Source organism: Aethalodelphis obliquidens, unplaced genomic scaffold, assembly GCF_003676395.1.
Source record: "Aethalodelphis obliquidens isolate GAN/ISIS:26980383/991018 unplaced genomic scaffold, ASM367639v1 scaffold4, whole genome shotgun sequence".
In the NCBI taxonomy this organism is placed as follows: Eukaryota; Metazoa; Chordata; class Mammalia; order Artiodactyla; family Delphinidae; genus Aethalodelphis; species Aethalodelphis obliquidens.
The window spans coordinates 53,077,353-53,102,357 of record NW_020837948.1 but is presented as its reverse complement, the minus strand read 5'-3'; the positions used below and the strand labels follow the sequence as shown (position 1 = coordinate 53,102,357).

General features: G+C 39.4%; 1 protein-coding gene across 1 annotated transcript in view; it reads right to left on the bottom strand.

The window, feature by feature from the left end:
- The window catches only part of ACOT12 (acyl-CoA thioesterase 12), a 28,536-nt gene extending 11,355 nt beyond the window's left edge, over positions 1–17,181 (bottom strand). The window contains exons 1-9 of the mRNA XM_027101255.1: positions 17,149–17,181; positions 14,870–14,971; positions 10,532–10,667; positions 5,862–6,018; positions 4,186–4,305; positions 3,173–3,323; positions 2,619–2,674; positions 2,270–2,333; positions 1,511–1,594 (exon numbers count right to left, since the gene is read on the bottom strand). Coding sequence (XP_026957056.1) covers positions 1,511–1,594; positions 2,270–2,333; positions 2,619–2,674; positions 3,173–3,323; positions 4,186–4,305; positions 5,862–6,018; positions 10,532–10,667; positions 14,870–14,971; positions 17,149–17,181 — 903 coding nt within the window. The remainder of the gene's footprint in view (positions 1–1,510; positions 1,595–2,269; positions 2,334–2,618; positions 2,675–3,172; positions 3,324–4,185; positions 4,306–5,861; positions 6,019–10,531; positions 10,668–14,869; positions 14,972–17,148) is intronic.
- Positions 17,182–25,005: the final 7,824 nt, after the last annotated feature.

Sequence of the window (25,005 nt, the reverse complement as noted above, 5' to 3'; positions counted from 1 at the left end):
TGAGTAGAGTTCCCTGTGCTATACAGTAGGTCCTTGTTGATTATCTCTTTTATATATAGTAGTGTGTATACGTTAATTCCTGACTCCTAATTTATCCCTGACTTGTTCTTTTTTTAATATTTTCTAGTTCCTTGTTAAAATTCTCACTGTATTCATCTATTCTTTTCCCTAGTTCAGTTAGTATTTTTATTACTAATGCTTTTAGCTCTTTATCTGGTAAATTATTTATCTCTGTTTCATTAGTTGTTTTATCAGGGTTTTTTGTTCTTTCATTTAAAACAAATTCCTCTGTTTTCTCATTTTGCTTAACTTTCTCTGTCTCTATGAAATTAGGTGAAACAGCTACTTATCCTGGTCTTGAAGGGTATCCTTGTGTGGGAATGTCCATATGCAGTCCATATCTGCCCTGTGGCTTTGGTGGGAGAGCTGGATCTGACGTGAGCATGAGTCACATCTTCCCCCAGGGTGTGCTGGCAGCTATCACCTTGGTGGGAGCGGGGGGCTGGATATGGAGGGGCTAAAGCCAGAGCTAGCTGTGAGCTAGGGCTTCTCCTATGCTTAGTGGCCATTACTGCCCTACTGGGGGCAGTGAGGGGGTCCCAACGTGCTGGCACAGAAGCCCTGAGGGTTGGGTCCAAGCTAGTTCTGTTCCATCTAAGTGTGCGCTCTCCCCTGTTCCAGCAGTGGCACCATCACCGCAGAGGGGAGAAGTGCTGGAGCAAGAAGGCCCAGAGTGGGTACCCGGTGTAGGCTGGGGTATGTGCTAGGCAGTCTTGGCACACCAGTCAGAGCTCCAGACTGCTTGTGATCCACCACCTTCACGAGCACCAGTAATGGCCACCCTTGCCCTGTTCAGATGCAGTGCCTGGTCTGAGCTGGCTCCATTTCTGCCAGCTGTGCAACCTCCTCAGCAGTGGCAACCTTCACCCTAGTGGGGAGCTGCAGTGGAGCTAGAGGGGCTGGAGTGGATGCTTGGCATGGGCCAGGGTGTGCACTGTGGTGGTTGCAGGAAACCAGCCAGAGCCCTGGGAAGTTTCAATCTGCTTCCTTTGCCTGGTTCCCAGGAGTAAGGAAGCATGTGTATGCTCTTTAAGAGCAGAGTCTAGGTTTCTTATAGCCCTCCTGTTAGTCCCACTGGTTTTTAAACAAGCTAAGGGGACTCCTTCTCCCGGTATCAGACCCCAGGGCTGAGGTGTCCTCTCCTAGGGCTGCAGGTCCTGACCTGATTGCTTCTCTTCCCCTCCTACCTGACTCCATGTGGATCTTTCTCTGCAGACTTGTTTGTTGTATAAGAGTCTTTCTGCCACTCTCCAGTTTGTTTTCAGTGTGAATTGCTCCACATGTAGATGTATTTTTGATGTGTTCGTAGTGGGAGGTGAGCTCAGTGTCCTTGTACTCTGCCATCTTGATCTCCATTTTTTCCTTCTTAAAAGTAGCAGAACAACCACTACCATGACAACTTTCATTTGTGATGGGCAGTGGGTTGTGTGTATACCTGGATGCCTCCTACCTTTTCCACAGCACTGGTAACCTCCCAACCACTTTTGGCCGCCAGGCTTTTGAGAGCCTCCACATTGCCATTACTCAAGGATACCTAAAACACAAATATTTGAAATGCTGTGAGTTCAGTGCAGATATGTGATCAAATATTTTCTGCTTAGAAAGTGGGCACTGTTAGAGCCAAAGTGATGATGCTGAGGTTAGAACTAAGTTATAGGAACATAATTTCTGTCTCAAACTCTTAATGCCGAATTCAAACAGGTAATGTGAGTCATATATGCTTAGCAGATTAGTATCATTTTAATTAGCATCCTAAGCAAAGACAAGAACACCCTTCAGTATGACTTGTAATCAACGGGTAATAAGTAAACTTGGATTTCCCTTTACATTTTATGGTCAAAAACATTAAAATGACTAATACTTCTCTATTGTGTTATAAAAACGCAAGCCAGTGGGCATGTCATTCAACACAAGCTATGATGAAACACCAGATCTCAATGTCCTATGTTGCTTGAATGCATTTGATGGCAGAGCATCCAGAGTCTGTATTCAGGAACGATACATATAATTCAAACAAGGCAGTGAAGCAGCTGGCTGAAAACTAGTTGCTGATAGCTTGGTTTTGTTTCATTTTTGAGATGACTGGTTGCTATAATTCACCTTTTCATCTAACCTGTGTAGGCACAACATGAGTCAGTTAAATGAGGGGATTTCCATTTTTGTAATGAAGTGATTTTACATGAAGAGCTTCAGATCATAAAACTGTCACCTGGTTGCCAGTATCCCAGTGTATGCAAAGTGGAACCTCTCCTTTGTGGGAAATAATGTATTTTCTGGAAAAAAATTAAAATATTAAATAACAGTTTTCTTCCCTGTATTTAGCACACAGCAATAACTATGACAGTTTCTTGAACTGAAATCAGCAGTTTTAAAAAGCTGCCTTTACTGGTGGAACAATCAGAAAGAACAATTTCCATCACAGTAGTCTCCACAGTCAAAAAGCATCAGACCTTCTCTTTTTACGTTATGTGGGAATAGAGACACAGAGAGGGCTCTTTGCTATGTAATTTGTCAGATGAGAGAAGATTCCATAAAATCCTTACACCTAAGTCCCTTACCTGCCTAGGCGAATTCTCTTGCGTGCAAGAGCTCCACGATACCGTCTAAAATCATCCTTAAATAAAAAACAAAGTAAAATCAATAAATTTCTAATATTTTAGTGCTACAATCCTTAAGTTTCTCTCTCCTAAGTCAGTTGAAAAGGCTAATTGGGACAAGGGGTCTCTACGTGAACTATCTTCAGGTCAGAGTTGGCAGCTTATTCCGAAAGGCTTAATTCCGATGAGTGTAGAGCAGCATAGAGAACTGGGTGTAAGGTGGGAGAAGAGACTCAGAAATGAGACACGGAAGACGATATGCTCCCAACAGTAGCATGTGGCTGAGTAGATGTGAAGTCTTCAGGGACTTCATCATTTAAAGAAATGACTAGAGTGATTTGGAAAAAGAAGAAAAAGACCATTTTACTTTGTGATGCAGAAAAGAAAGAAAACCAAAGGGGAGTAGACATGGAGGTTGTTGCCAGTTCAGGGAAAGATTCTGTGTGGAGCTCTGTACCCACAGCTTCCCCAGAATAAGTGGTCTGATTACTGAACCACACATGCTAATAACTGACCTTTGACATCGGTTTGATTCTGGGGAATGTGATCAGTTCTTCCTTATCATCGACAGCATTATAAATGAGAAACGCACTGTTGATATGACGGCCCCGGCCCCCAGACCACTCCTGGCAGTCAAAGGCCTCCACGCGCACTCCCACTTCGACACTGCAGACGGGCGACAAGGGCAGTGGGCAGAGAAACTGAGCATGCCAGGCCTACTCTGCCCACTGCCCCACCACCTCCTCCAGGGAAGGAAGAGAATGAGGACCCTGGGTTGTTTCATTGTCATCTGCTAATCTATGCAACTGTTAACATCCATTTCATCAGGTCGATTGATCTGATGTACAAGCTCCTGGGAGCATTTCTGCTTTACTTTCCCACTTTCAAGTGGTAAAAAGGCCATTGGAACTTTATATACCTTCATGAACATACTTTGGTAATGGGGGAGGGGTGGTTAAATTGTGCCAAAGTCAAGTTTTCTCTCTTAAAAACAATAGTCCTGTAATTTAAAAGCATCGAACACTGAAACTGGATAGGAAACACAGATGTTCTTTTTTACATTTAAAAAGAAAAAAATACTAAATTAAATCTTTTCTTTGTGTATCAAGAATAATAAAAATAACTGGGAAGTGGTTTGGACTTCATGGTGATAAATGATGGGTCCATTATGAAGTGGTTGACCACACAGTCACTGGGACTCTTTTGAGAGTGAAAGGAAGAATGAATAATTATGACAGGTGCAAAAACCAAGACCATCCTGGATCAAGTAGGACATATAGTCACACTTATTATGAGACAAAAACCAACTTATCCTAACAGTGTAAGGAGGCCTGAAGTGGAACAGAGAGTTAAAATGTGTGTCTGTGGATTTCGAAGATTAAGTGAAATTTAAAAAAAATTAGAAGGAACTTGATTTTTTTAAAGTAGTCACTATACTTACCTCCAGATTGAAATAAAACAAAAAATATTGCTTATGTGCAAGTTTGAATTCATTTATAGCAGCCTAAGAGCACCAGACATGCTTTACCAGGTCTGAAATGTATTGTTGACAATGGCATTGAAGACAAGACGATCTCCAACTGTAGATGGTCCCCGGAACTTAAACATGTCCACGGACTTCAGAAGGGGATGCGCTCGACACAGGCGGCTGATGAAACGAAGGGAAGGAGAGAGAGAAGAAAGTGATCATTCTCCAAAATATTTTCAGGAACTGTTGCTTTGCTTAATGGATGCAATAGGCCAGTGTTCAGGGTGCTTTCTAAATGAATATCTCTTTTAGCTCAAGAGGGAAATGAATAACTGGATTGTGTGTGTTGAGAGTGGTCCTGTACATTACCTGCAAATATTTTAGGAAATGCCACACGTCCCCAGGCCGTGGGGTCTTTACCAAGATGCTGGTGCTCCTGCTCTTGTGGTGACAGTCCTGCTCTTGTTTTGTGCCCTATGGAAGTATCTCCAAAAAACAAACCGCTGTCGTTTGTTCTAATTTGAGGGATTTTTTTCCCTCCTGACAGCTCATGACTACAATCACAGAAAGCTGTGACTCCCAGGTTGGAGTGGGGCACAGTGAAGAGAACTGTCAGCTGGTGCCATTCACATGCATTCCTTGGCTTCACTGTTACTTGAGTTCACCCGCATGTCAAAGACTAATTTTTTTCCCCTAAAGAAAAATTACCTGGATTGCTGCACAAAGCCTGAAAGGCTACAAAGAATACATTTTACAATTTTTGTGGTGTGCGGAGTTTTGAAAATCGATAAAGAAAATTTAATCTCAGAAAGTTACTTCCATAATTTTCTACATTTTAGATTCCCACTGTAGTCTTCCAATTACTCTAAAGAATTGTGCCAACAATAAGTGAACAGACTCTGCCATAGTTAATTATATTGTAAGCCTTTACAATAGAACAGGTTCAAATGCTTTATTGTCATTAAGAGTGACAATGTCATTTTAAAAACAAGCTCTTATATTTGTGCACAATTTATAGGAAGGATAACCACAGGTTTCTAATTATAGTCGTAACTGTAGACATATTACTAATAAAATTCCTTTAATTTGGGGGAAATAAAACCTTAACAATTTTCAGTGGTTACAAAAATTGTCGGAAGGGCAGATCCTGTTCAAATGCATTTTCAGAGAACACAATGTTCTTTAAAGCTGCTCAATTACCTACATGGCTTCGTTAAGAATAAAGGAACCCTTTTTGAAACTGAGGAGCATTTAAAAGTACTTTTCTAAGTTCTTTCCTCTTTCTCATCTTATTTTTCAGTTAATCCTTTGGCCATGGTGATTCTAACCAGCACCTTCAGAGATCAGACCTAATTGTAAACCGCCTTTATAGAAGTTTGTATCTTGACCGTTTTTAAGTGTAAAGGCTATCTTCTGTTTCTATCCTGCATCTACTTTGTCATAAGTAATGTGACAAGGAGTTGCAGTGTCATAAGATCAACAGTCATAATTCAGAATCAAGTATAAGAACTGTCATTTCGTTTTTATTTTTAAACCAAGAATTTAAACATTCACCTTCAAAAAAGGACAGAATAATTCTAAGGTAAACAGGAAAATGACTTATCATTTTCTCATTTTGATAAAAGGCAACATTGTTCTGTACTTGTTTCCTTGACTGCCCAATAGCTGAGCCTCAGACCCTTCTATCCTCTCCCCACTGGTCTCAAGATCACAAGCCAAAGGTCCAAACCAAGAACCTTGCAGAAATAGTAGCCACTGTCTCCATCCAAGCCATGATCTGGCCACCAAATGTATTTCCATGATGGTTTGCATGGGGTGGGAGGACAAGTTCAATGCTCTGCACAGAGGTGCCCCTCGTGGAAACGGTTCCTTCTTCTTCATCACAAGTGGGATCTGAAAGGTGGATGTGAACAAAGATGGTGGAGTTAAATGCAGAACCTGAGGCTACAGCCTTTCCTTCAACTCATGGGAATTTTTAGAAAACATAAATTATTACCAAAGACTTAAAACTCCTGAAGAAATGAATAGACTTTATTTACAGTGAATTGGATAAGACCACAGATCAGAAAGGGCATTTTAGAGATTGTATTCCAACCTGTTTTACAAGTCAACCAGAATTTTTTTTTTTTTTTTTTTTTTTTTTGCGGTACGCGGGCCTCTCACTGTTGTGGCCTCTCCCGTTGCGGAGCACAGGCTCCGGACGCGCAGGCTCAGCGGCCATGGCTCACAGGCCCAGCCGCTCCGCAGCATGTGGGATCTTCCTGGACCAGGGCACGAACCCGTGTCCCCTGCATCGGCAGGCGGACTCTCAACCACTGCACCACCAGGGAAGCCCTCAACCAGAATTTTGATTAAAAGAATGTTTAAGTTTAAGTTTGAGTTGCTTCAGGTGGAAGAGGGGCAGATCAGAGCAGGTCAGGGCAGAAAGAAATTTGGGGATTGATGGATATATTATTATCTTGATTGTGGTGATGGTTTCATGGGGGTATACATGTCTCAAGACCTATCAAGTTGTACACTTTAAGTATGGGCCATTTATGGTATGTCAATTAAGTTATTAAAAAAGAAAGGGATTTGAGCTGTAAAGGGCCACAGACACTGAAAATCTGGAATAGTTTGCTGTATGATAAACTTCAGAATGGGAATATGGCCTCCCGTAGTTACTGTTTTGCAAGGAATGCAGTCACAAACAGAAAAGACACAAAACATTGTACTTCTTAGTGTCATTCTGCTTCTTTTGAATCATATCTGCTTCATTTACTGACAAATTGGTTTTGACTCTCAACAATGGAGAAATTACTTACTTTGGCGGCAAAGCAGTAAAATGTATTCAGTTATATTGCCTGCATCATCAAGGGAATTACCAGCTAGGCTTATATCTCACGTACTATTGTTGAAGAGGTGGGAGAAAGAATTACAGAGTAGGGCACCATCCTGGTTGTACCGTCAGAGGCACAGCTGAGCTTTCAGTGTGAGAGCACAGACATGCCCGGCTGTTGTTGGTAACTGGGAATGGAGCCTTTCTTATCACAGTCACATATAAGTGAGCAGAAAAGAGTGGTTACAGAGATTTAACTCCATTTCCTGATCTAATTATTATATTTTTCATTAATTGATGGTATTTTTCTTTTATGTTTTTTCCCCTTCATTCCACTGATCATTTCAGTCCCCTGCTTAAAAACATGCAGTGACTTCCCCTTGGCCTATTAGAAGAACCTAAATCATTCCTATGGCCCCAAGCCCTTCCTTTCCTGTCTGACCTATGCCTACCTCTCCAGCCCCAGCTAGTCTGATTTGCTCCTAGCACCCCTTCCCCTCTCAAGCTCTCTCTCCCTTTGTTCCAACCACAATAGCCCTTTTTCAGTTCCTGTAACTAAATGTTGCCCTCAACATCAGGGCATTTGTACGTGGTGCTCCCTCTGTCAGCGTCAGTTCCACTGGCCACCCACACTTTCTTCCACTTACCTCCTATTCTCTCTTGGCCCATCTCAGTCACTACTTCCTCAGGAAAGCCGCCTCTGACCACAGCAGCCCCACTATTATGAGCTCCCACTTGTACCTTTCTTTCACGGTTATAATTTTATGTTTATTTGTGTGATCTTTGATTATCTGACCCCCTATATCCTAAGCTCCTTTGGGAAAGGACTGATTTTTAAAAATTCTAATAAAATTCCAGAATGTGGGTGCTCAGTCAATATTTATTGAATGAATAAATGGATGAATAAACTTAACTTTGCTGATTTATTACACGTTCACAGTCCTTACTAACAACAGAATATTTTTAGGTAACAAAATGATTGTACTGATTTATACTTCTGTCTGTTGTTTATTACAGTTCCTACTGCTCCCCATTTTCACTTAAATAGTATTGTGGACTCCTCAATTTTTCCAATTTCATGGGTGTGAAATAGTGTCTCATGGAGGTTATAATTTGCATTTCCCTGATTAATAATGAGGTCCAACATCTTTTCATATGTATATGAAACTTTCATGTTACCCTTTAATGAAATGTCAATGTTGTTTGCTTCAAATGTTACTTCTCCCCCTTTCTTTTTCTCCTCTCTTCCTGGAACTTTGATTAGATGCTTGTTAGACTTCTTACTCCATTCTCTATATCTCCTAATCTCTCTTATATATTTCCCATTTCTTTGCCTATCCATCTGCATTCTAGGTAACTTCTCCAGATTTACTTTTCCAGTTTACTGTCTTAGATGCTGTTTAATTCATCCATTGAGTTTTTTTTTTAATTTTTGTTTATTTTTTTTGTTTGCATTGGGTCTTCATTGCTGCACGCGGGCTTTCTCTAGTTGTGGCAAGCCGGGGCTACTCTTCGTTGTGGTGCACGGGCTTCTCATTGTGGTGGCTTCTCTTGTTGGGGAACATGGGCTCTAGGCACGCGGGCTTCAGTAGTTGTGGCGTGTGGACTCAGTAGTTGTGGCTCACAGGCTCTAGAACGCAGGCTCAGTAGTTGTGGCACACAGGCTTAGTTGCTCCATGGCATGTAGGAACTTCCCAGACCAGGGATCAAGCCCGTGTCCCCTGCACTGTCAGGCAGATTCTTAAGCACTGCACCACCAGGGAAGTCCCATTCACTGAGTTTCAAATTTTAATTATTATATATTCTTTTTATAGAAATTCCTTTTGCTTCTTTGTCAAGTAGTCTAGGTCATTTTCTTGTTCCTATATAATACTTTTGATACTCTTTTCTTAAAATATATTAATGTTCTTACTGCACATTCTTTATATGGTAAATTCAATATCTGTAGTCTTTGTGGACCTCATTCTATGGTCTGGTGCTTTTTTGGATTTAGGTGACTTATTTTTGTCTTTTGTGATTTTTGACTAGGAGCTCACATTCCTTGGATCTTTATCTGTGACAGTTCTTAAGGGCTGGGCTTAAAGTCATTTCTTCACAGAGGCTTTGTATTTGTGGCTGCAGATCACCCGTGGGTACATAGCACAGTACCACTTCACACTAAGTATCACTTGGTCTGTTTTGGGCCAAACAAATTATGTGAATTCTGACACCAAATCTGCTTGAGAATGTAGTTGTGATTGAATCCTCAAAGAGAAACAGTTTTTTTCCATTCCACCTAGGGCTAAGTGGAAAGCATCCCTACCAGAGCTCTCTGAGGGGTGGGATTTTTCCAGTTGACCCACTGAGGGTATCATTTTGGGGGTGTTGCAGCTCCAGGTATGGTTCCTTGATCCAACCTTCCACCTGGCTGTGTCTCCTGAGCCCTGGCAGGCCCATTAAAACACAGCTCTAGGTCTGGCACATACAGGTTCCTCCTGAGTAAATGCCAACTCTTGTATCTCCGTACACTGCTGAATTTGTGTTTCTAATCATTTGTGGACTTCAAGCCTTTCTCTTATTTTTTTGCCTGCTGAGATGTGTTTGCAAAGATGTTTGTAAATATTTCATCCAGAAATTTTAGTTTTTTTCAGACTCCAAGTCCACCATAGTGCTGTAATCAGAATTGGATTGTTTCCTAAAGTGATCCTTAAAAAGCATATGAAGTCTTAAATCCCTTCCAACTTCTTTTTTAAGTACTGATTTTGTTAGATAATTTTCTATAAACATCCAAAACCAGTATTGATTGAGACTTTTTGAGGTTAATTTCTCTTATTCAAATGGTACTTTTTTGTTTCAAAATAAATTAATATAAATTATCTGTAAACTATATTGTTAAATGAAAAAAAGAAAGGTGCATACTTGTTTGAGTATTGTGTTACCAGGATAAAAATAAAAAATTAAGAGGACCTTATACTGTGAGAGACATTGTAAAGACTCAAATATAAGGCAACTCCTTTTCTGAGGGATAATTAAAGAAAAAGCTACTTGATTCCTATGAAGACATACATGGCCTACACTAGGACACATAGAGGAGATAACTAGGGCAGGTCATATGTGTATAAGCATCAGCTATGACATCTACGCAGAAATATATTGAGTATAGGGGACCTTGGTGCAGAAGTATGCCTATTTGAGGTAATTGCCAATCAATGGGGAAATAGGGTTCTTCCAGGTTTAGAGATCAGTCTAGGCTCACAGCTCTGGCTGTGTACCCATGTTAAGTACAATAAACAAATGTCACCCTTTCTACAGGCTTCCAAATAGGGGCATACTCATCTGGAGGTCAATTTCAATTCTTGTACTTTGTATGTTCATTAAGTATTGTGTCATTCTGCTTGGACAATTTTACATTTATCCCGCATTTTCTGGTCAGGAACTCTGACCTGAATTGAGGTTATTCTAGCTCTGGTTTTCTTTCTCATTACTGGAAAGGATCAATAAACCGCAGAATACACATTCTTCTCAAGTGCACATGGAACATTCTCCAGGATAGATCACATGCTAGGCCACAGTCATATAATTAAAGTTCCTGTAAGTAGATTTACTGACCATCAAACTTGCCACTTTCCTTCATCAAGTTTTTAAAAGTATCTTCATGTTGTAATCGAACTTTCCTTCTCTCAGAAGCCAGATTATGTTCCACATGATCTTGTTCAGTTAGAAGTGTGACTGGTTTTAAATGAATCTAGAGAAAGAAAAACAGTTATCTTTCATTGCCCTGTTAAACTATAAAAGCACATCATGAATTTTGCAAAAACAAATGATATGCTACATTGTTTTCTAACTCAAAGTAAATAGAGCATTTATGGGTGTTTATATATGCATTTTATTTTGACTTAATTTTTTTCTTAAAATATTTTTAAACTAAAAAAAATCAACATAGACTTAATTATTTGTTCATATAATATGTGCCTTAATAAGTTTTCCAAATATTAATTTTCCCTGATTTAAAAAATTTTCAACAGAACTACAAAATTAAAAATTCTTCAGATTAATGAGTGAGGGGAGGGACTTTGACTCCACTAAATTCTTATCAAGAAATGCTTTCTACCTTTTGCAAAATTAATCTATCAAAGGGAGAGAATAAAGATGTTCTAGAGAAAGCTATCATGTACCAAGAGATATTCCCAATTTGGAAATTTCAACACATGGTGAAAACATTGTCTAATAAGCAAACTGAAAAAATCAATAAGTCAGAGTAAAACTCTAACTGACCTCCAGAAACCTGGAAATGTGATGCAACAGAATGAAATAGAAACAAAGAAAACAGTAGCAAAGATCAATAAAACTAAAAGCTGGTTCTTTGAGAAGATAAACAAAATTGATAAACCTTTACCCAGACTCATCAAGAAAAAGAGGGAGAGGACTCAAATCAATAAAATGAGAAATGAGAAAGGAGAAGTTACAATGGACACCGCAGAAATACAAAGCATCCTAAGAGACTACTACAAGCAACTATGCCAATGAAATGGATAACCTGGAAGAAATGGACAAATTCTTATAAAGGTATAACCTTCCAAGACTGAACCAGGAAGAACTAGAAAATATGAACAGACTGATCACAAGTAATGAAATTGAAACTGTGATTAAAAATCTTCCAACAAACAAAAGTCCAGGACCAGATGGCTTCACAGGTGAATTCTGTCAAACATTTAGAGAAGAGCTAACACCCATCCTTCTCAAACTCTTCCAAAAAATTGCAGAGGAAGGAACACTCCCACACTCTTTCTATGAGGCCACCATCACCCTGATACCAAAACAAGACAAAGATACTACAAAAAAAAAAAATTACAGACCAATATCACTGATGAATATAGATGCAGAAATCCGCAACAAAATGCTAGGAAACAGAATCCAACAACACATTAAACAGATCATACACAATGATTAAGTGGGGTTTATCCTAGGAATGTAAGGATTCTCCAATATACACAAACCATTCAATGTGATACACCATATTAACAAATTGAAGGATAAAAACCATATGATAATCTCAATAGATGCAGCAAAAGCTTTTGACAAAATTCAACACCCATTTTATTATAAAAACTCTCCACAAAGTGGGCATAGAGGGAACCTACCTCAACATAATAAAGCCCATATATGACAAATCCACAGCAAACATCACTCTCAATGGTGAAAAACTGAAAGCATTTCCTCTAAGACCAGGAACAATACAAGTATGTACACTCTCACCACTATTATTCAACATAGTTTTGGAAGTCCTAGCCACGGCAGTCAGAGAGGAAAAACAGGAAAGGAATACAAATTGGAAAAGAAGAAGTAAAACTGTCACTGTTTGCAGATCACATGATACTATACATAGATGATCCTAAAGATGACACCAGAAAGCAACTAGAGCTAATCAATGAATTTGGTAAAGTTTCAGGATACAAAATTAACGCACAGAAATCTCTTGCATTCCTATACACTAACAATGAAAGTTCAGAAAGAGAAATTAAGGAAACAATCCTATTCACCATTGCAACAAAAAGAATAAAATACTTAGGAATGAACCTACATAAGGGGGTAAAAGACCTGTATGCAGAAAACTAGAAGACACTGATGAAAGAAATCAAAGATTTCACAAACAGATGGAGAGATATACCATGTTCTTGGATTGGAAGAATCAATATTGTGAAAATGACTATACTACCCAAAGTAATCCAGAGATTCAATGCAATCCATATCAAATTACCAATGGCATTTTTTACAGACCTAGAACAAAAAATCTTAAAATTTCTATGGAGACACAAAAGATCCTGAATAGCCAAAGCAATCTTGAGGGAAAAACGCAGAGCTGGATGAATCAGACTCCCTGACTTCAGACTATACTACAAAGCTACAGTAATCAAGACAATATGGTACTGGCACAAAAACAGAAATATAGTTCAATGGAACAGGATAGAAATCCCAGAGATAAACCCATGCACCTGTTGTCAACTAATCTATGACAAAGGCAGCAAGGATATACAGTGGAGAAAAAACAGTCTCTTCAATAAGTGGTGATTGGAAAACTGAACAGCTGCATGTAAAACAATGAAATTAGAACACTCCCTAACACCATACACAAAAATAAACTCAAAATGGATTAAAGACCTAAATGTAAGACCAGACACTATAAAATTCTTAGAGGAAAACATAGGAAGAACACTCTTTGCCATAAATCACAGCAACATCTTTTTTGACTCACCTCCTAGAGTAATGGAAATAAAAACAAAAATAAACAAATGGGGTCTAATGAAACTTAAACACTTTTGCACAGCAAAGGAAACTACAAACAAGACAAAAAGACAATGCTCAGAATGGGAGAAAATATTTGCAAATGTATCAACAGACAAAGGATAAATCTCCAAAATATATAAATAGCTCATGCAGCTCAATATTAAAAAAACAAACAGCCCAGTCCCAAAGTGGGCAGAACACCTAAATAGACTTTTCTCCAAAGAAGACATACAGATGGCCAGGAAGCACATGTAAAGCTGCTCAACATTACTAATTCTTAGAGGAATTGCAAATCAAAACTACAATGAGGTATCACCTCACACCAGTTAGAATGGGCATCATCAGAAAATCTACAAACAACAAATGCTGGAGAGGGCATGGAGGAAAGGGAACCCTCTTGCACTGTTGGTGGGAATGTAAACTGATACAGCCACTATGGAGAACAGTATGGAGCTTAAAAAACTAAAAATAGAATTACCATATGACCCAGCAATCCCACTACTGGGCATATACCCAGAGAAAACCATAATTCAAAAAGACACATGTACCCCAATGTTCATTACAGCACTATTTACAATAGCCAGGTCATGGAAGCAACCTAAATGCCCATCAACAAACGAATGGATAAAGAAGATGTAGTACATATATATAATGGAATATTATTCAGCCATAAAAAGGAATGAAATTGGGTCATTTGTAGAGACATGGATGGACCTAGAGACTGTCATATGGAGTGAAGTAAGTCAGAATGAGAAAAACAAATATCGTATATTAACGCATATATGTGGAATCAAGAAAAATTGTACAGACGAAACGGTTTGCAAGGCAGAAATAGAGACACAGATGTAGAGAACAAACTTATGGACACCAACGGGGGAAAGAGTGGGTGGGGGGGGTGGCAGTGGGATGAATTGGGAGATTGGGATTGACATATATACACTAATAATGTATAAAATAGACAACTAATAAGAACTTGCTGTATAAACTAACTAAATAAATAAAATGTTAAAAAAATAATGCTTAGACTAAATGCAGATCCTCCCCTAGGCACTCTGACCCTAAAAAGAAAAGCCAAGAAATTATGAGTAAGTCCGCAGCAGACAAGGGACATGCTGCTCTGGGCCAAAGCAAGGCAAGCCCACTGGGCACCCACATGAGGCCAACATATTTCTTTTAAGGGTGTTTTTACCCTATATATGCCCTGCAGCTTATGTTTAAACTTCAATAACTCAGCAACTTTGACATTATTCCTTTAGGTATGAAAAAGTGATTGGACCATAAGACACAACTGCTAGCTAAAATGCACTTGCTTTAAAAAAATATTTTAACTCAATTTTGAGTTATATAACCACAAAAGAAAAGAACTAAACCAGCAAGCAATATTATGGGGAAACAGACATGACCTTCAGATCATTTAAAACACGTGTTTTTCTCTTTCACGAACTGGCTACATCTCTCATTTTCTCTAAGGCAGTTAATACTATGATATTACCACATAAATATTGGTGAAAATTACGATAAGTATTGGTGAGTAACAAATCTTGGGAAAGTATATCTCACGGTAAAAAGAAACGTCCCTTATTCCATAATAATTCTGATGCTTATACTTCTGTTGATATGTCCCTGAATTACACGCTAGATACTCTTCACAAAGAAATTTACCTTTTCTTTTCCAACTGGTTTGGCTACAAACGTAGAGAAAGCCACACTAACAAGTTTCTCAATGCCAGTGAACATGTCCTGTACTGTGACCTTGATGCTGATCTAAAAAGGAAAGAAAAATAAATTCAAAACTTTTCAGCCGTCTAGACAACAGATGAGACTGCAGCATTCAAAATTCATTTATGTACTTCACCATTGTTTTGTTTTTTGAATAAAACCAGCATTTCAATTTACTTTTAACCAATACTGTCCTCTCAATGATTTTCTATAAAATTGGAAAAAATTTTCTGATTATAGAAAAATATATATTTACCATGGAAAATTTGGTAAGTATGAAAATAGATAAATGATAAAGATGGAATCTGACAATCAAGAGTAAATATTATCAGTAATTCCATGACTCAGATTAATAGTTGCTAACCTTTATATAAAATTTCTTCCAGTTTTATATATATACATATGTATGAAATGTATCTATATGTATATAGTTGTGTCTGTGTGTGTGTATACACACACAAAAGATTATCATACTGTATTTACAATTTTATATTATAATGAAATATTTTGGCATTTTTATGATAAGCATTTTCTAATCCCACTGTTACTAAATGTGCTTTTGAAAACAAGATATTAATGAATTCCTTATAGCCCATCAGAGAGATGCACCATAACTTTTTTTTAATCTTTAGTCTGAGTTTTATAACCAAGATGACATGGACAGAATGTTATTTGCAGTCATGTTATTTGCAGCTTTGTTTTCTCTTTCAGGAGTTTTATTTTTCAGGAATAGCAAGAAAGTAGTTGAGACATTTTATGGTGACACCACAGTGGACTGGATTTCCCCATGTGAAGAACTCTGAAGCTCTGGTCCTCATGATCACACACTGCAGAATTGTAGGTAAACTCGGGAACATAGCCCAGAGAAATAATACTACCTTCTTGAAATAGTGGGCAACCTCGGGGCATCTTAGTTCAGCACTGTGTTATCAATGATAATATCTATTTCTCCATCTTCGCCAAGTACATCATGCACAAAAATAATCATCAATCGGTGACTCACTTAACTTATGAAACCAAATTAGTATTTGCATGGTAAACATAAGTTAACTAGATGGTGATTAACCAAATTTAAACCATCCATTTTCAACTCCCAACAACTCTCAACCCCACACAGCTTTCTACTTTCAGAAAAATAGGCAAATGAAAAATAGAATAGACAACTAATAGTAAAAACAAAGCAACAGTTCTGGAGAGTTAAAACAAGTTCCAAACATTGTCTTCTATTAGAACAGTTAATTTAGTTATGTACGAAGGCCAAATGTCTCGAAAACATATGCCAGGGAGAATTTCACTTTGTGTCATTACAGAGTGGGTCAGATTGGAATTACATCCTATGAAAACAACTGGAAAATTGGACCAAGTATAGGAAGCAACTATTTTCACACATAGGACAACAGACAACACAGACCTGCGATCTCCAAGGAAAGGGAGATAAATGAAGGGAGCACTTGCATTTCCTGGGTTCTCAGCATGCACATAATTCCCAGACTATGACCAAGGAGGGGAAATGGAAACTTGCTGAATTGAAGAACCAGAAATCAAGGAGATCAAGGCAGCTGAGATTATCCCAGAAAGGAGGGAGCTGCAAAAGGAAAGAATTCCAGGTATGTGCATATTGTTCCTGTTGAGTGTTTGGGTTGATACCAGTCTGAGCATGTGTAGGGTGAAATCCGACAAAGCCAGAAAAGAACAGCTTCTGAGGAAGGAACAGTTATTGTAAGGTAAACAGTTCCAAGAGCTCATACAGCGCTAGGAATCTGGTGTTCCCTCCAGCCAGACCTCAGTGAATACACAACACATTCATAGAGGCCATAGAAGACCACAACTTAGTAGAGGAGCTAAATTAGCCCTAGATGGGGCTAGCATTTATTTTTCTTAAGATAAGAAATCTGTGCTTTCAAACTCACCAGGTTCTTTTTTCGTAGCTTTTAGTCAAACTTCCTCTGGAAATTCTAGCTGCTGTCAGGGAATAGGAAGAAAGGAGAAAGAAAGGGAACTTTCATCTGTGTATGGGCTGAATATAAAGGACAGTGCTGTCTCTCAGGGGAAAGGCTAGACCCAGAGGCTACTGTGAGGCAAAGCTCAAGAGCCCCATACCTGAGGAATCAGGATCCAGAAGCACCATCATAAACTGTCTCTGACAGAGCTCATTTTATCTACAAGTTTTTATTACCTTTCTGATTTCTTCAAGTTTTTTTCTATTCTGTTTATAAACATACTGGGGGAAAGTGACTAAATCGGGGTAAAGCCATCACCATAGGTGTGGTTATTGCCAAAATAGTTCTTCTATGGGTTGATTTGTGTCCCTCACCAAATCTGGTACCTCAGAATGTGACCTTATTTGAAAATAGGGTGTAATTAGTTGAGATGAGATCCCTCTGGAGTAGGATGGACCCCTAATCCAATAATGACTGATGTCCTTATAAAAAGGGAAAATTTGGGGGGGTGCCTTCAAGATGGCAGAGGAGTAAGACATGGAGATCACCTTCCTCCCCACAAATACATCAAAATTACATCTACATGTGGAACAACTCCTAAAGAACACCTACTGAATGCTGGCAGAAGACCTCAGGCTTCCCAAAAGGCAAGAAACTCCTCAGGTACCTGCGAAGGGCAAAAGAAAAAAGGAAAAACAGACAAAAGAATAGGGACGTGACCTGCACTTTGTGGAGGGAGCTGTAGGAGGAAAAATTTCCACACACTAGGAAGCCCCTTCACGGGCAGGGACAGGGGTGGGGGATGGGGGGGGGAAGCTTTGGAGCCACGGAGGAGAGCTCAGCAACAGGGGTGCAGAGCGCAAAGCGGAGAGATTCCCACACAGAGGATCGGTGCCGACCAGCACTCACCAGGCCAAAAGACTCGTCTGCTCACCCGCCGGGGGGGGGGGGGGGTGGTTGGGAGCTGAGGCTGGGCTTTGGAGGTCACATCCCAGGGAGAGGACTGGGGTTGGCTGCATGAACACCGCCTGGATGGGGGCTAGTGCGCCACAGCTAGCTGGGAGGGAGTCCAAGAAAAAGTCTGGACCTGCCTAAAAGGTAAGAGACCATTGTTTAGGGGTGTGTGAGGAGAGGGAATTCAGAGCACCGCCTAAATGAGCTCCAGAGTTGGGCGTGAGCTGTGGCTATCAGCGCAGACACCAGGGATGGGCATGAAATGCTAAGGCTGCTGCTGCAGCCACCAAGAAGCCTGTGAGCAAACAGAGGTCACTATCCACACTTCCCCTCCCGGCAGCCTGTGCAGCCCGCCACTGCCAGGGTCCCATGATCCAGGGACAACTTCCCCGGGAGAACACACGGCGCACTTCAGGTTATTGCAACGTCACAGTGGCCACTGCTGCCACAGGCTTGCCCCACCTTCCATACCCCACCTACCCCCAGCATGAGTGAGCTAGAGCCACCTAATCAGCCACTTCTTTAACCTTGTCCTGTCTGGGTAGGGAACAGATGCCCTCAAGAAACTTACACACAGAGGCGGGGCCAAATCCAAAGCTGAACCCCAGGAGCTGTGCGAACAAAGAAGAGAAAGGGAAATTGCTCCCAGCAGCCTCAGGAGCAGCGAATTAAACCTCCACAATCAACTTGATGCACCCTGCATCTGTGGAATACCTGAATAGACAACAAATCATCCCAAAATTGAGGTGATGGACTTCGGGAGCAGCTGTAGATTTGGAGTTTGCTTTCTCCAAATAATTTGTTTCTGGTTTATGTTTATCGGAGTTTAGTATTTAGAGCTTATTCTCATTGGTAGATTTCTTTATTGATTTGGTTGCTCTCTTCTTTAATTTTTTTTTTTTTTTTTTGCAGTATGCGGGCCTCTCACTGTTGTGGCCTCTCCTGTTGCAGACCACAGGCTCCGGACGCGCAGGCTCAGCGGCCATGGCTCACGGGCCCAGCCACTCTGCTGCATGTGGAATATTCCCAGACTGGGGCACAAATCCGCCTCCCCTGCATCGGCAGGCGGACTCTCAACAACTGCGCCACCAGGGAAGCCCTAATTTTTATCCTTTTTCTCTTTTTGTGAGTGTGTATGTGTATGCTTCTTTTTGTGATTTGTCTGTATAGCTTTGCTTTTGCCATTTGTCCTAGGGTTCTGACTGTCCATTTTGTTTGTTTGTAACTATAGTTTTTAGCGCTATAACCAACTTTTTTGGTTTGGTTACTCTCTTCTTTCTTTCTCTCTTTTTTAAATTTTTTATTTTTAATAACATATTTTATTCCTTTTTTCTCTCTTCCTCCTTCCCTCACTCCATCTCTTCCTTCCTTCCTTCCTTTCTTTCTCCCTTTTCTTCTGAGCCGTGTGGCTGACAGGGTCTTGGTGCTCTGGCCGGGTGTCAGACCTGAGCCTCTGAGGCGGGAGAGCCGAGTTCAGGACATTGGTCCACCAGACACCTCCAAGCCCCACATAATATCAGATGACAAAAACTCTCCCAGAGATCTCCACCTCAAAGCTAAGACCCAGCTCCACTCAACGATCAGCAGGCTACAGTGGTGGACACCCTATGCCAAACAACTAGAAAGACAGGAACACAGACGCACCCATTAGCAGAGAGGCTGCCTAAAATCATAATAAGTTCACAGACACCCCAAAACACACCACCAGACGTGGTCCTGCCCACCAGAAAGACAAGATCCAGCGTCATCCACCAGAACACAGGCACCAGTCCCCTCTACCAGGAAGCCTACACAACCCACTGAACCATGCTTACCCACTAGGAGCAGACACCAAAAACAATGGGAACTATGAACCTGCAGCCTGTGAAACGGAGACCCCAAACACAGTAAGTTAAGCAAAATGAGAAGACAGAGAAATACACAGCAGATGAAGCAGCAAGGTAAAAACCTACCAGACCAAACAAATGGAGAGGAAATAGGCAGTCTACCTGAAAAAGAATTCAGAGTAATGATAGTAAAGATGATCCAAAATCTTGGAAATAAGAATGGAGAATATACAAGAAACGTTTAACAAGGATCTAGAAGAACTAAAGAGAAAACAATGAAGAACAGCACAATAAATGAAATTAAAAATTCTCTAGAAGGGGCTTCCCTGGTGGTGCAGTGGTTGAGAGTCCTCCTGCCGATGCAGGGGACACGGGTTCGTGCCCCGGTCCGGGAGGATCCCACATGCCGCGGAGCGGCTGGGCCCATGAGCCATGGCTGCTGAGCCTGTGCATCCGGAGCCTGTGCTCCACAATGGGAGAGGCCACAACAGTGAGAGGCTCACATACCATTAAAAAAAAAAAAAAATTCTCTAGAAGGAATCAATAGCAGAATAACAGACAGAAGAATGGATAAGTGACCTAGAAGATAAAATAGTGGAAATTACTACAGAGCAGAATAAAGCAAAAAAAAAAAAAAAAAGAGAATTGAGGACAATCTCAGAGACCTCTGGGACAACAATAAACACACCAACATTTGAATGATAGGGTTCTCAGAAGAAGAAGAGGGAAAAGAAAGGGACTGAGAAAATATTTGAAGAAATTATAGTTGAAAATTTCCCTACTATGGGTAAGGAAATAATCAATCATGTCCAGGAAATGCAGAGAGTCCCATACAGGATAAATCCAAGGAGAAACATACCAAGACACATATTAATCAAACTATCAAAAATTAAATACAAAGAAAAAATATTAAAAGCAGCAAGGGAAAAGCAACAATTAACATACAAAGGAATCCCCATAAGGTTAACAACTGATTTTTCAGCAGAAACGGCAAGCCAGAAGGGAGTGGCAGGACATATTTAAAGTGATGAAAGGGAAAAACCTGCAACTGAGATTACTCTACCCAGCAAGGATCTCATTCAGATTCAACAGAGAAATTAAAACCTTTACAGACAAGCAAAAGCTAAGAGAATACAGCACCACCAAACCAGCTCTACAAAAAATGCTAAAGGAACTTCTCTAGGCAGGAAACACAAGAGAAAGAAAAGACTTACAATAACAAACCCAAAACAATTAAGAAAATGGTAATAGGAACATACGTATCAATAATTACCTCAAATGTAAATGGATTAAATGCTCCAACCAAAAGACATAGACTGTCTGAATGGATACAAAAACAAGACCTGAAAGAACAAGAAATGTCTATTTAGGTCTTCTGCCCATTCTTGGATTGGGTTGTTTTTTTTGATATTGAGCTGCTTGTATATTTTGGAGATTAATCCTTTCTCAGTTCCTTCATTTGCAAATATTTTCTCCCATTCTGCGGGTTGTCTTTTCATCTTGTTTGTGGTTTCCGTTGCTGTGCAAAAGCTTTTAAGTTTCATTAGGTCCCATTTGTTTATTGTTTTTATTTCCATTTCTCTAGGAGGTGGGTCAGAAGATCTTGCTGTGATTTATGTCATGTAGTATTCTGCCTATGTTTTCCTCTAAGAATTTTATAGTGTCTGGTCTTACATACAGGTCTCTAATCCATTTTGAGTTTATTTCTGTGTATGGTGTTAGGAAGTGTTCTAATTTCATTCTTTTACATGTAGCTGTCCAGTTCTCCCACCACCACTTATTGAAGAGGCTGTCTTTTCTCCATTGTATATTCTTGCCTCCTTTATCAAAGATAAGGTGACCATATGTGCATGGGTTTATCTCTGGGCTTTTTATCCTGCTCCATTGATCTATATTTCTGTTTTTGTGCTAGTACCATACTATCTTGATTACTGTAGCTTTGTAGTATACAATGGAGTCAGGGAGCCTGATTCCTCCAGCTCCCATTTTTTTTCTCAAGATTGCTTTGGCTATTTGGGGTCTTTTGTGTTTCCATACAAATTGTGAAATTTTTTGTTCTAGTTCTGTGAAAAATGGCATTGGTAGTTTGATAGGGATTGCATTGAATCTGTAGATTGCTTTGGGTAGTACATTTTCACAATGTTGATTCTTCCAGTCCAAGAACATGGTATATCTCTCCATCTGTTTGTATCACCTTTAATTTCTTTCATCAGTGTCTTATAGTTTTCTGCATACAGGTCTTTTGTCTCCCTAGGTAGGTTTATTCCTAGGTATTTTATTCTTTTTGTTGCAATGGTAAATGGGAGTGTTTCCTTAATTTCTCTTTCAGATTTTTCATCATTAGTGTATAGCAATGCAAGAGATTTCTGTGCATTGATTTTGTATCCTGCTACTATACTAAATTCATTGATTAGCTCTAGTAGTTTTCTGGTAGCATCTTCAGGATTCTCTATGTATAGTATCATGCCATCTGCAAACAGTGACAGTTTTACTTCTTCTTTTCCAATTTGTATTCCTTTTATTTCTTTTTCTTCTCTGATTGCTGTGGCTAAAACTTCCAAAACTATGTTGAATAATAGTGGTGAGAGTGGGAAACCTTGCCTTGTTCATGATCTTAGTGGAAATGGTTTCAGTTTTTCACCATTGACAATGATGTTGGCTGTGGGTTTGTCATATATGGCCTTTATTATGTTGAAGTAAGTTCCCTCTATGTATACTTTCTCGAGGGTTTTTATCATAAATCGGTGTTGAATATTGTTGAAAGCTTTTTCTGCATCTATTGAGATGATCATATGGTTTTTATCCTTCAATTTGTTAATATGGTTTATCATTGATTGGTTTGCATATATTGAAGAATCCTTGCATTCCTGGGATACACCCCACTTGATCATGGTGTGTGATCCTTTTAATGTGATGTTGGATTCTGTTTGCTAGTATTTTGTTGAGGATTTTTGCATCTATGTTCATTAGTGACATTGGCCTGTAGTTTTCTTTCTTTGTGACATCTTCGTCTGGTTTTGGTATCAGGGTGATGGTGGCCTCGTAGAATGAGTTTGGGAGTGTTCCTCCCTTTGCTATATTTTGGAAGAGTTTGAGAAGGATAGGTATTAGCTCTTCTCTAAATGTTTGACAGAATTCACCTGCGAAGCCATCTGGTCCTGGACTTTTGTTTGTTGGAAGATTTTTAATCACAGTCTCAATTTCAGTTCTTGTGATTGGCCTGTTTGTATTTTCTATTTCTTCCTGGTTCAGTCTCAGGAGGTTGTGCATTTCTAAGAATTTGCCCATTTCTTCCAGGTTGTCCATTTTATTGGCATATAGTTGCTTGTAGTAATCTCTCATGATCCTTTGTTTTTCTGCAGTGTCAGTTGTTACTTCTCCTTTTTCATTTTTATTCTACTGATTTCAGTCTGCTCCCTTTTTTTCTTGATGAGTTTGGCTAATGGTTTATCAATTTTTTTTATCTTCTCAAAGAAACCTCTTTTAGTTTTATTGATCTTTGCCTATCATTTCCTTCATTTCTTTCTCATTTATTTCTGATCTGATCTTTATGATTTCTTTCCTTCTGCTAACTTTGGGTTTTTTTGTTGTTCTTTCTCTAATTGCTTTAGGTGTAAAGTTAGGTTGTTTATTTGAGATGTTTCTTGTTTCTTGAGGTAGGATTGTATTGCTATAAACTTCTCTCTTAGAACTGCTTTTGCTACATCCCATAGGTTTTGGGTGGTTGTGTTTTCATTGTCATTTGCTCCTAGGTATTTTTTTATCTCCTCTTTGATTTCTTCAGTGATCTCTTGCTTATTTAGTAGCGTATTGTTTAGCCTCCATGTGTTTGTATTTTTTACAGATTTTTTTCCTGTAATTGATATCTAGTCTCATAGCGTTGTGATCAGAAAAGTTACTTGATACAATTTCAATTTTCTTAAATTTACCAAGGCTTGACTAGTGACCCAAGATATGGTCTATCCTGGAGAATGTTCCAAGAGCACTTGAGAAGAAAGTATAATCTGATGTTTTTGGATGGAATGTCCTATAAATATCAATTAAGTCCATCTTGTTTAATGTATCATTTAAAGCTTGTGTTTCCTTATTTATTTTCATTTTGGATGATCTGTCCATTGGTGAAAGTGGGGTGTTAAAATCCCTTACTATTATTGTGTTACTGTTGATTTCCCCTTTTATGGCTGTTAGCATTTGCCTTATATATTGATGTGCTCCTTTTTTGGGTGCATAAATATTTACAATTGTTATATCTTCTTCTTGGATTGATCTCTTGATCATTATGTAGTGTCCTTCTTTGTCTCTTGTAATAGTCTTTATTTTAAAGTCTATTTTTTCTGATATGAGAATTGCTACTCCAGCTTTCTTTTGATTTCCATTTGAGTAGAATATCTTTTTCCATCCCCTCACTTTCAGTCTGTATGTGTCCCTAGGTCTGAGGTGGGTCTCTTATAGACAGCATATGCAGCTCAATATCAAAAAAACAACCCAATCCAAGAATGGGCAGAAGACCTAAATAGACATTTCTCCAAAGAAGATATACAGATTGCCAACAAACACATAAAAGGATGCTCAGTATCACTAATCATTAGAGAAATGCAAATCAAAACTATAATGAGTTATCACCTCACACCTGTCAGAATGGCCATCATCAAAAAATCTACAAACAATAAATGCTGGAGAGGGTGTGGAGAAAAGGGAACCCTCTTGCACTGTTGGTAGGAACGTATATTGATACAGCTACGATGGAGAACAGTATGGAGGGTCCTTAAAAAACTAAAAATAGAACAACCATACGACCTACCAATCCCACTAGTGGGCATGTACCCTGAGAAAACCATAATTCAAAAAGAGTCATGTACCCCAATGTTTATTGCAGCTCTATTTCCAATAGCCAGGACATGGAAGCAACCTAAGTGTCCACTGAAAGATGAACAGATAAAGAAGATGTGGCACATATATACAATGGAATATTAGCCATAAAAAGAAATGAAATTGAGTTATTTGTAGTGAGGTGGATGGACCTTAGAGACTGTCATACAGAGTGAAGTACATCAGAAAGAGAAAAACAAATACTGTATGCTAACACATATATATGGAATCTAAAAAAAAAATATTGGGTCTGAAGAACCTAGGGGCAGGACAGGAATAAAGACGCAGACATAGAGAATGGACTTGAGCACCCGAGGAGGGGGTAGGGTAAGCTGGGACGCAGTGAGAGAGTGACATCGACATATATACACTACCAAAAGTAAAACAGATAGCTAGTGGGAAGTAACCACATAGCACAGGGAGATCAGCTCAGTGCTTTGTGTCCACCTAGAGGGATGGGATAGGGATGGTGGGAGGGAGATGCAAGAGG